The following is an 11,372-nucleotide window of genomic DNA, read 5'->3' as shown; positions in this document are numbered from 1 at the left end:
TGTGTGCGATGGGGCGGGCTCTGTCTCTGGCTAGGCCGCAGCTCCCCTGCCAGGAGCGCCTGGGAGGCAGCTGGGAATGGCTGGAGCCTGGGCGGGCGGAGCCTGGGCGGGCAGGGCCTGGCCCGCGGGCTGTGGGTCCCCGGCCCCCGTGTGACACCCGTGTCCCCTCAGCAGGCGGGTGGCCCCTGTGGTGGTTCCGCTCGAGACGCCGCTGGGGCGGGCGCCCCGAGCTGTTACCAGCGTCCCGGTGCTGCTGGTGCCCCGGCCTGTCTTAAGGGCGTCGCTCCCCCCTTCGTCAGGAGGGGTCTTGTTCACAGCCGGGGGGCAGGCGGCGTGGGCGGGGGCCGCTGTGCTCGCTGCAGCCCCAGGGCAGAGCGAAGTCCTTCCCGGCCGGCCGCAGTGCCCGCTCTGCCAGCCTGCATCCCGCGAAGGAGCGCACATCCTTCCTCGGTGTTACTGCCGAGACTGGCTGGCAGCGCCCTGGCATGGGCAGCGGCGCTGGCGGCTGAGGATTTGTCCTCCCTGTTGACCTGGTCACCTGGGCCTGAAAGTCTCCATATCCTTTTCCCAGTCTGTGAAAACAGGGGGAGTGAGACACGAACTAGCAACTTCTTGAGAGTGTGTGAGAAACCGCTAGGTTGTGTACATGGGATGTGTGGTGCTTCTCCTCTGAGCTGACCTCATATCCCCTTCTCCCACGTTACTCTTTCAGCCCCTGCCAGCCGAGGGAGCAGGGCGACCGAACTCTCATTCACAAATTGCACGTTCCGTTCCGTACCTGTTCTGCGTGTACCTCCTGCTCAGCAGCTTTGCCGAGTCAGGCCTCAGGTTTGCGAATGAGGGTATGGTAGCTGTGCTCCCTGGGCTGGGGTAGAGGGGTGTTGACTGGCTGATTTGCCTTTGATGTCACAATCCCACAATGTCGCCACCCAACCATGAGCTGTTGTGGGGCAGGAGACCGGGTTTGGTGGGGATGGTAGTGATCTTGCCTATGCTAGGCTTAGGCTACCAGTGCTTAAGCAGAAGTAGCACTGCTACTTCTCTGAAATCTTGTGTCACTAGCACCTGTAACTTACCCTCTCATGTGCATGTTCTCCTTCTCTTTAGCTCTCTTGCTGCCCAGTAATTTATCTGTTTCTTGTTCTCACTTTCTCCATATTTGTTACTCCAGACATCATCTTCCTCACCTCTCCGTTGCTGAGATTCCATTATGACATGATGATTTTATGATAACATCACTGAAAATTCTAAAGTTCATTGTTTAGCTTTGGGTGGAGGTGAGTTACAGTCGACTTGTCTCCGGGACAATGAATGGATGAGGGGTACCCTTTGAGGGCTCAAAGGAAGAGAAACATTGATTAGCATTATTGTGTGAGGCCACAGTTCTGTTGTCAGATGCTAGTTAGTGTGTGAACTCCTGCTGAGCCAGCTCCTTTTTTAGGATTTGCCCCATTGGCTGTTACTCACTGGGTTTAGGTTGTCTTCAGTTCTTCTTTTCTAAATCTAAATAATTCCTTTTCTTGTCTGGTGTCTTGTGTTTGATGCGTCTGGCCAATTTATGGCTATTTAGGTTGTAAATTCTTGGGCCTGTTATTTCATTGTAAGTGTGTACCAGCACAATGATGGCTGATTGGGGTGCAAGGAATAATAATAATACATTGATCAAAGTCAGTCACCTTAGAAAGATAATTTAATCTCTTAATGTTTATAGGAAAGACCATCTCTGATACACATGCAGCTGTTTATTAAACACACTTAAATGCTTTGCATTAATTTGGACCATTGAGGAGCAAAGCCAGCCCACTGCGGTGTGCTCTGGGCTAGTGTCCACAGACGCCTGCTGGCATGGGGCTCTACCCAAACTCATGATTTATGTGCATGGCCATTTATATAAGAGAACCCATTTAGGCTTTCCTGTGAGATATGGGAAGTGCCTCTCCCAGCCAAGACCAGTTTAGCACCACTCCTTTTGACCAGCTTGGCCATGGGAAGTGAGTCCCAGCTGAGACTAGGACAGTGTGGTTCTTACTCACTTAGCCAGAGGGGAAGTGACTCCCAGCCCAGCTTAGCTCAGCGTGGGTCCTATTGATTTGCTTTTAGGGCAGGCAGCTTTTGGTTCATGCTATAAAACTGCTATCTGAACTACTCGAGGCCCAGTTTGAGTCTCAGCTGTGGTAATAGGCGCTGACTATACACATGGCATATCCAATCCTGTGTGGGGGATATTGGCTAACGTCCCTCTAGCATCTGACCCCATTTGGCCATGTTTTAAAATATTGCCCTTTTGGTTCCAATTCCAATAATCCTGTTAGAAATATCCTAGAGCCTGGCACGGGGTGATTAGCAAGTGGCCAAAAGGCCAACTTCCTGCATGCTAAACTCCCATAAATCACTGAGATTCTGTGGCCCAGATTCTTCCCAGTAGTAACCCTTCAATGTGCATGGATTGACAGCAGAAATGAATTTGTATCTGAGGCAGGACAAAGTCCCAGTTGCTTCTGGGCAGCCCTTATCATGGCGGCATCTCGGGCAGGGGTTCTCAGACTGGGGGTTAAAAAGTGTTCTTAATTTATAAGGGGAGTTGCACACAGAGGCTTGCTATGTGAAAGGGGTCTCTAGTACAAAAGTTTGAGAACCACTGATCTAGGGGGACAGCAGGACAGCTCCATGGGGGGGATGTACCTGCAGTTCTGGGAATGTTGGGAGCTCATTTCATTGTAGTGAGTGCAAATGTGTGCAATTCACAGGTGGCTGCTTCTGGGCCTTAATTGGACATCTTGTGAGGAACAGTCAGAGAATAAAGATCCTTATCTCCTGTTCCTCCTCATCTCTTGGAGCCTCTTGCTGTTTGCCCTTTGGGAAGGGACCAAAGCAGCAATGCCCCTGAGTCTGATATTATGTCTCTTCCTTTACAGGGGAAAATGGCAGCCGCTGGCCAGTCGTTAATCCCAGCCCCGCTCACAGGGATTCCCTTCCTAAAGGCCTCACATTTTCAGATAGGGTTTGACCACAGACCACAGGGAAACGTTGTTGAATCTCCTTTCCGCACTGATTTCCCTCCTTTATGGGGCAGTTACAAACGAGACCCAATTCTGCTTCCAAACTCTAAGGATGTTTTGAATCAGGATATGGATAAAGCCAAGGAAACCTGGTCAGAAACCCACCTGGCATTTCCAGTGAGATCCCTGGAACCAAAGCCCAAAGTCTGTCCACCAGAGTCTCACCTCCGAATGCATGCAGATTCCCAGACCAAAATTTTCACCTCAACTGCAAGGGAGAGCTACCCCTGGCCAGACGTGATTCTGCAGAGACCAGCCTCCACCAGAGCTGATTACAGTAAGGAGGAAGATCATTTTCCTTGTGGAGACAAAGACAAACTAAAGTTCCTGCCTTCTGTCTATCATTTTTCATACCCAGCATATGAGATACTCGAGCCCATTGCCAAAGCGCCATGTGTACATCTGGGTGAGTTGTTTTGGGCTCTCTCTGTCAGGCCTCACAATTCTCAGGGCAGGTGGCATTCACAGGCACTGGGGTTTTCATTGGCTTGGTTTAGGTTCCCATTACAGCCAGTTTAAGTCTGTGTTTGCTGTAGTGAGTGGAGTCCATCATCAAAGTGCTGACTTCTAGAATCTAGAAATATTTAAATATCACTGGTTTCCCTTTTATATTTTCATGTGTGAATTTGATGCTCATGATAGTGAGAGGCTTATAGCAGTGGCTGGCGGTACACATGATACAAGTTTTCACTATGCAGCTCTGCCAGTGGATCTTCCTCTTTACCTGCAGCACCCTCTGATATGCTAGTCTTGGCCCCCGCTCCATAGCTTGGCTGGTGTACACAATCCTGCCTTGCAGCAGTCTCAATATCCCTGGTTTCTGTTACAGTCCGCACTTCTCTTTAGCACAGGCTGCCAGTTGTGCAAAACTGTGTGGCGGTTTTGTGTTGTGTGTGTGTCAGTAGACCCCATCTGTGCACATTAGTGACCTAGTGCAGAATTTGGACCCAGACCTCCAGAGTTGAAAGGCTAGTGAATGCATTTACTTGCCATCCCAGCCAGGGACCTCATCACACTAGGCAATTACAGGAGAGCCAAGATGCAATATTGTTAAAGAAGTCAGTTCCCACTCACAAAGCCTATGCTTAAGGGCTTTGCTGAACTGGGGCCTCAGTTCCAGAGTCGGTCCAGAGGAATTTGCTCCTTCAGCGGTGGTCTGTTTGCTTTTCAGCCAGGAGAGAGTGATCTTTGATCTGTGGAAAAGGCCACTTTGTGCCCTTGCTATCAGATCCTGATTTCTTAGCTCTGGATATTTGCCCAGCCTGAGAGCCATCATGGTCTCCTAAACCCAGTGACTGGGGGATGGGCAGCACAAAATCCGTTTGTTCTAGGCAGACAGCGCCCCAGGCTGAAGGGTTGTCAGGGATGATGTAGCCAAGGCTGAATAGCCTTTTCCTTTAGTTTTAGTGGGTAGGTACTCCGGGTCAGTGTGAGACTGGGCAGAGAGCAGCTGCCTTGGAACCTTACTTCCCATGTCAGTTTCTGACACTTCCTAAGAACTGTAATTGAGAACTGCAAAGGAGTAACTCAGATCATTCCCTCCCTTTGTTGTTTGGCAGGAGGAATTCCCACAATTAAAGGTGATAGATGCTCCTACTTTGGCACGTCTTATCAAGCACAGTTTGAGGGTGGCTGGATCCCTCCTGTGAAGTCCTGTGGAAAGGTAACATCATAGTCCTACAAATTCAGCCATGCTGCTTCCAATTCATATTATGATGGGACTAAGTCTTCTAAAACACTGCTGCCCACTCAGGCAGCCTGATGGGAGTGGAGTCTAGTGGTTAGCTATGGGGAGGGGAGCATAGGAATTGCCAGTCCTGTGGTCTTGTCTCTGAACACCTGCTTCAGAAGAAGGTGCAGGTTACTCTGTAATGACCTATCTATAAGGGAAGCTGCTTTCTAACATCATCAGCTGGTGGTTGGCTTGTGCCCTGAAGCAGGAGGATCTGTAGCTCGTGTATATGTTTTATCCAATTTGTAATGCTGGCTGTTCTCATTGTCCATATAAATATCCAGTCCTTGCTTGGCCCCTTCCAAGCCCTTGGCCTCAGTATCTGTGGCAGTGAATATCATGAATCTTGACTGGGTGTCACAATTGCCAGGTTCTAATCCCAGCTCTGACTTTCTGTGAGACTGTTGGCAAATGTGGGTGCATAGATGGGTATCTAAATCCATATTCAGATGCCAAAGTAAGTAAGACCTTATTCTCTGAGCTCCTTGGCACCAGTGGTCCCCATTCCCTTCAGTGGGAGATGTGGGTGCTCAGGCCAGACATCTATGGCTTTAGATGCTCAATTTTGAAAATTTTGGCCAATGTCTCCACTTCACAGGGGTGTTGTGAGGATTAATTAAGGTTTTAGACCCTTTGAGTCTATGTGCTAAGGTGCTATGAGTGCAAAGAATTATGACATCTCTGGGTTCATCTAGACTCTGCTAGTCAGAACTATCCCAATCTGTGCACCCCACCTAGAGATTCACACTTGGATTTCCAATAAAACACCTCTTGATCCATGGAGTGGCCTATCCAGCAGCATTGTTTGCTTTCCAGAATGAAGGACTAGTCTCTTGGAACTGGGAGCTCCAGAAGGCAATGCAGGGGTGATGTCTGCCCTTCATCCTCATGGCTTCTGCACCACAGAATGGAGTATGTGCTGGGGAAGCCTGGGTGTTTGTGGAGACAGTCAGCAAAGTCCTTATTTCCCCTGTAATTAGCTGGTTAGCAGACAGCATCACTCAGAGGTGGTTTCTCTTTAGAGCAAGTCTTCCATTGTGTTTGGAGACCCCAGGAGCAGTGTCAGCACCAGCGAGGAGAAACATGCCTACACTCTCCAGGACACGAGGAACCGCAGGTAGCCAAGAAGTACATCTGATGGGCTGTTGCTGTCCCAGGCTCTGTGGTGCTCACTAAAGGCAAGTTGTCTTTGAGCACTTCTCTCACAGCTCACTACCTTATCTCAGCAACTCACATCTTATGCCTTGCAGAGTCTATAACAAAGAATGTGCTGCCTTCCAAATACACAAGACGAACATCATGCCAGGGGATGGTTGCACCAGATTCTTTACTGTGACATTGGAGTCGTTCCCACAGCGGGAGCTAGGTATGGAGGGACAGTGACCTGACACAGCGAGAGATCACATACATAGTACTGTTTTGCCTTCCTATTGGCAGGAGAATATACTCCTGGGGGAATTCTGTGCCACTAAGTGCGTGCATAATTCATGTGTTGCACATATTTTCAATGTTTTAATGAATGGAAGAAGCTAGGGGTCAGCCGGGTCTTCATGGGTCTCCCTAACAATCCCTTCCACTGCCCCCTCCCCCCCAAAAAAACCCTGTTCCATACTTTTCCCACCCATACCCAAAACCCCTCCAAGTTCACACCCAGGCTCCTTCCCAGCAATTACTTCCCTCACCCGCAGCTCCTCCATTATCCCTGACTCCACCAAGCCTTTGCACTGCTTCTGAGGGGTGCAGGAAATGTGGTTTTGTATTGTAGTTAAATGATTACTCAGAGTTCTGTATTAATATGCCTAGTATTTGTCAAAAAAACATTTCCTGAATCTGTTTTGTTGTCTGTATTGTTACAGACATACTTGCTGACAGGTATTTTGAAATAAATTACCAAAATAATTGCAACTGGTATGATTATATTGTGTTATTTTGACAAATAAAATATACAACATTTTAAAATATTGTGCGCAGAATTTTATTTGTGTGCAGAATTCCCCCAGGGGTAAGAGTAGCATTTACAACTGACCTTTCCTGTCCCATGTTCCCTGCTCGCACTGTTTTCTACTTTCTGAAGATATTCCCACCCGATTTCAAGGGGCAGACAGATGTGTGCTTTGAGCACCACACCTGTTAATTTCCTTGGCTTGACTCTTCCTCTAGTGCGTAGGCTGGGGAAGTTTGGTCTCCCCGTTACGAGCATGCTGTGAGATCTCACTGTTATTGTTCAGACTGGGCTAGTGCAAAACTTGGGTGACTTTGTTTTTGCAAAACCTAAGCCACTGCTTGGGGGATCAAATCTGGGGCCAGTTTTATCCAGAATTCCATTGTGCTCAGATAAATTTCTCCCCCATTGCTAAGTCTCAGAGACCATGCTGGGCCAGATAAATGTCTGATGTAAGTAGATGTAAATCAGTTGGCTTCAGCGGGGGTGACGCCTGCTTACACCAGTTCTGCATTTGCCCATAGTTAGTGAAGATATAGTCTCCATGTGGATATCTGTCCTGTTCCCACCCCAGTGTTATTCCCATCCTTGCTTTGTCCCAGAGGCGGCAGAACCTGTGTCCAGAAAGCTCAGCTGCCAGCATTCTGCCTCAGCTCAGACATAACTGGGAGCCACAGCTACTCAACCCTGTACCCTGCCCCTCGGTGTTTGTATTACAGTAGCAACAAGAGGCCCTAACCACGGCCACGTGTCCCACTGTGCTGGGTGCTGCACACGCACGTAGCAGGAGACAGTCTCTGTCCTGAAGAGCTCAGAGAGGCGGGAGAAAGGAAGGATTATTGTTCCCATTTTACCAACAGGGGACTGAGACTCAGAGAAACTAAGGCGTAGATTGTCAGGAGCTCAGCTCCTGCTTAGGCACCAAAATCAGTGGCCAGATCTTCAAAAATGCTCAGCACCCAGCATCTCTGACTGGGAATGGTGAAGAGCCCCCACCTAAGCTCAGGACCCTTCATGACTTGCCCAACACAGGGAGCCTGTAGCGGAACTGGGAAATGAACCCAAATCTCTTGCCCCTCTCCCCTCCCCCCCAGTGCCTTAACCACAAGACCAGCCTTTCTCCAGGTGCTGTAGAAGCAGCTGGAAGGGCCCTTCCAGCTGGCCATCCCACCTGGGAATGCTGCGGTAGCTACAACCTGTTCAGAATTGGGAACACTGACAGGATTCGCTTCTTGCCTTTACCAGCGCCCATGAAAGTTACGTGTCTAAGCAAACAGACTTCATCCATCCCCAAAGGCGACGAAAACCTTGAGAGGGGTCGGGAGCGTGCGACCACCACCACTAACCGATTCTTCCACACCCAGGTCTGTGCCCTGCTTTCACCTTTCAGAAGCTGCTATCACAGAGCAGCGCTGTGTTCTAAAGATTACTGAGTGTGTCTCAGGATCAGAGCTGCCTCCTGCTGCAGGCGGGGGTCTCTAAAGGACACTGTGTCCTTGCTCATTCGTAACATTCACGCACAGCCAGTCTCCTGTCCCAGTCTTTGACCACATACCCTGGGAGGCCTGTCTCCTGTTCCGACTGCCACAGTGCACCCTTCGCCAGGGCTTGCAGAGAGCCTCCAGACACAGGCTCGCAGCCTCAGAGAGGCTTGCAGCCTCTAAAGGCCATCTGGCAAGAATCTTGGGATCATTGGGGGCATCATTCCTAGGCAGAAGCAATGCAGGATGCCAGAGAAATACACAGCATCCTGCAGCTACCAATGGGGACCTGGGCCCTCTTTGTGTTGTCTGAGTGGGCTGCTCACACTTACGGCTGGAAGCTGAGTGGAGCATTTGGCTACAGCACCTGCCCGTTAACTTCTGCTCTTGTTTACTCCAGCTTGACCTGGGGGAACATCCACCTCAGCCAGATGTGCCACCGTGGAGACAACAAAGCAAAGTGCCCCTGGGTGACAAACATTTAAACGCCTGTTTCTTCAGCACGACGCAACACTCGGACTATCAGCCGCCACCCGAGAGCCAGAGGGAGACGTCCAGCAGCAAGAGCCACCATGAGAGCCACATGCCCTTTAATTATCCCAGTAAGGCGAAGTCCCTCCGATCCTAGCGCAGCTCCACAGCCGCGGCTCCCAACCCTGGGACACGTCCCAGGAGCAGCTTCAGGCTGCTGTGCCGGGCGCTCTCGGCTGCTCCTTTGCATGGGATCCTGGTGCTCTGCCCCTGCTAGTCACTCTGCCTGCAGCGGGGTGAGCTGGGTATTGAAGTGATGGGTGTGTTGGGATGGGAGGCTGCAGGCATTTGCTGCACTGGGATGGGGGTTGTGTTTGTCTACAAGAATGGGACAGTGACCCCCAAAAGCCAGGCAGGGAACTTGTGCTCAACACAGCACCTGGCAGTGCTGGTCAGCACTCCCAGGGGCTGGCAGGTAGATGTTAATCTGGAAGGCTGGTCACCCCCCCAGAGGGGCAGTGTCAAAGTGCTCAGCGACCAGAAACATGCCACCTGTGTGAGCCTCAGGGTTGCACTGCCATCTTGTGGGTGGCTTGTAGCATATGCCGTTGGACACTGGAGCCAGACACTCGCTCTTCTCTTCCTCTTGCTGGAATTTCCTCAGCTGACTTCCAGAAGCAAAGGCCTTCTCTCGCTGGGTTGGAAGAGGTAGTGGAGCGTTTGAATTATAAGCTTTGTTTGTGCAGCCCCAGGCAGGGATTTATATGGGGCTTCGTGTGGAAGAGGCTAAAAAAATCCCCTCTCATCTCTTGGTCCTTTGCTCTGGAATCCACTTACTCCTCGGTGGTGGGGGAGCAGGGTATCTCTCCATTCCTTGTTGTTTGCATTATCACTGACTGAATGTATCCTGCTCGCTGTAGCAGTGTGACCCCCACCCGAGCACCCCCTCGTGGCCCAGCGTGCTGCTGCAGTGCCCTGCCTTTGTTTCCCCCTCTTCCGGGCACCTTCAGCAGCAGTCCACACATTCCTGCTCAATCAGTGCCCTTCTCGGGGTCTGGGTTTTTATTAAATAAATAAAGTTCCCAAAAGCAAACACACAAAGAAACATCCATCCGGTCTTACGCTGTGAGTTCCACAGGTTAGTTATGCATTGGGTGAGGAAAAATCCTCCTTTGATCATTCTTAAACTTGTTGCCCTTTGTGTCCACCTGTATGGGACAGGGTGAAAAGTGACCAATCTGCCTTCTCCGTGCCATTCATGATTCTGTATATTGCTGTCATGTCCTCTCATGCACCTCCTCTGAAATAAACAGTCAGTCTTCAACATTTTCCTTTTATAGAGAAGTTTTTCCAGAACTCTCATCATTCTCCTCCCCGTCTCGGAACTCCCTCTAATCCTCTTGTGCCCTCTGAGATGGGATGACCAGTCCTGCACGCAGCATTCCAGATGAGGTGCACCATTTATGTACAGAATGGCATTACAGTGTTTTCCATATCATTCTTCATCCCATTCCTTATGCACTGTGGCAGTTTTTCTGCCTGCAGCTGTGCATCGGGCTGCCAATTGTGAGGCCTGTGTCTCTTCTCTCAGTCAGTGCAGACCCCAGACAGGTCTGTGATTGAGCCACACTGTCTGTTGCCTGCTCATTTCATGCCTTGACTTTGCTCTTTATTCCATTTGTGAGCAGGTAAAGGAGCTGTCACGACCACACAAGCTATGCTCGTCCCACACAGACAGCAGACGCTCCGGCCCTCGGAAGAGTCACTGCAGCAGGTACAGCAATAACTGGTGTATGTGGCCAGGTTCAGGACAAAGGCCTAGTGAGACGGATAGCTGAGCAAGTCTTCATGCCACCCAGCAGCTGGGAGGGGAAAGGACACTGCAAGTGGACCTCGCAAGTAGGCCTCTTTGGAGGGAGCAGGGAAGGGTCGGGGGCTGCCCACCTCTGAACTTGGCCCAGTTAGTAGCCCAGTATACAATGTGTTGCCCCCCAGTGGGCCTGTTTAGATACCGAAGGCTGTCCAGTGAACAGACTGGCAGTGAAAGGGTGTGGGCATTATTGGGTGAGGCCAGAACCACCCCAGCTGCCATGGGGATCTGCCTCTTCCCTTCTCAGCAGGGAAGCCTCTGCTTTTCTCCCAGAGGGTACTCAGGGTCAGAGCAAGCGAGGGGGCAGGCAGCTCAGAGCTGCTGGCTTGCATAAACTCGAATCCTGCTCCCTACAGGCTAGTGCTCAGCAGCCAGAGAGCTGAGAGGTGGGTTGACTTCTAGGGGCAGTGAGGTTAACGACTGAATCCCCACCACCACCACCACCAATGGCCTTTCCTGTCTCCCCAGATTAAATACTCTCACCTGGTCCCGCCGTGGCAGGGGCAGCGCTTCTTCGGGACTGAGCATCAGGATGAGTTCACCCCCAAGTACAGCGGCCCTGTGACTATCTCCGGGGGGAACTTCCAAGTGAGCAGCATCCCCCTGGGCACCCTGAAGAAGTACAACCCCCAGCGGCGGATGGTCTTTGCAACATAACGTGCCCCCTTCCTGTGGTGGCTCTCAATGGCACCCCTCAGGGGCTGCCAGCAAATAAACACCGGTACCTGGCTTCTGTGGAGATGCTCCCTGTGCTTTGCCCTCCATGGGTTCGGCAGCACCTGGCTGAGGTCTCTGTGCCAAACTCCTCTCAGGAATT

At 50.9% G+C, this 11,372-nt stretch overlaps 1 protein-coding gene across 9 annotated transcripts; it reads left to right on the top strand.

The window, feature by feature from the left end:
- Positions 1-52: 52 nt before the first annotated feature.
- Positions 53-11,292, top strand: TEX45 (testis expressed 45). 9 transcript variants are annotated; one of them, XM_043536026.1, is made up of 10 exons: positions 53-174; positions 1,172-1,277; positions 2,916-3,465; positions 4,619-4,722; positions 5,814-5,908; positions 6,042-6,157; positions 7,979-8,097; positions 8,615-8,816; positions 10,374-10,459; positions 11,024-11,292. In XM_043536026.1, the coding sequence occupies exons 3-10, from the start codon at positions 2,922-2,924 to the stop codon at positions 11,210-11,212; spliced, it is 1,455 nt and encodes a 484-aa protein (XP_043391961.1). In that variant the 5' UTR covers positions 53-174; positions 1,172-1,277; positions 2,916-2,921; the 3' UTR covers positions 11,213-11,292. The 9 variants fall into 9 exon arrangements, with proteins under 9 accessions (XP_043391961.1, XP_043391959.1, XP_043391960.1 ...); XM_043536024.1 differs by having other exon boundaries at positions 152-828; positions 10,371-10,459; XM_043536025.1 differs by having other exon boundaries at positions 155-828.
- Positions 11,293-11,372: the final 80 nt, after the last annotated feature.

This window comes from Chelonia mydas, chromosome 25 (genome assembly GCF_015237465.2).
Source record: "Chelonia mydas isolate rCheMyd1 chromosome 25, rCheMyd1.pri.v2, whole genome shotgun sequence".
NCBI lineage: Eukaryota > Metazoa > Chordata > Testudines > Cheloniidae > Chelonia > Chelonia mydas.
This window is presented reverse-complemented; position numbering and strand designations above follow the sequence as displayed.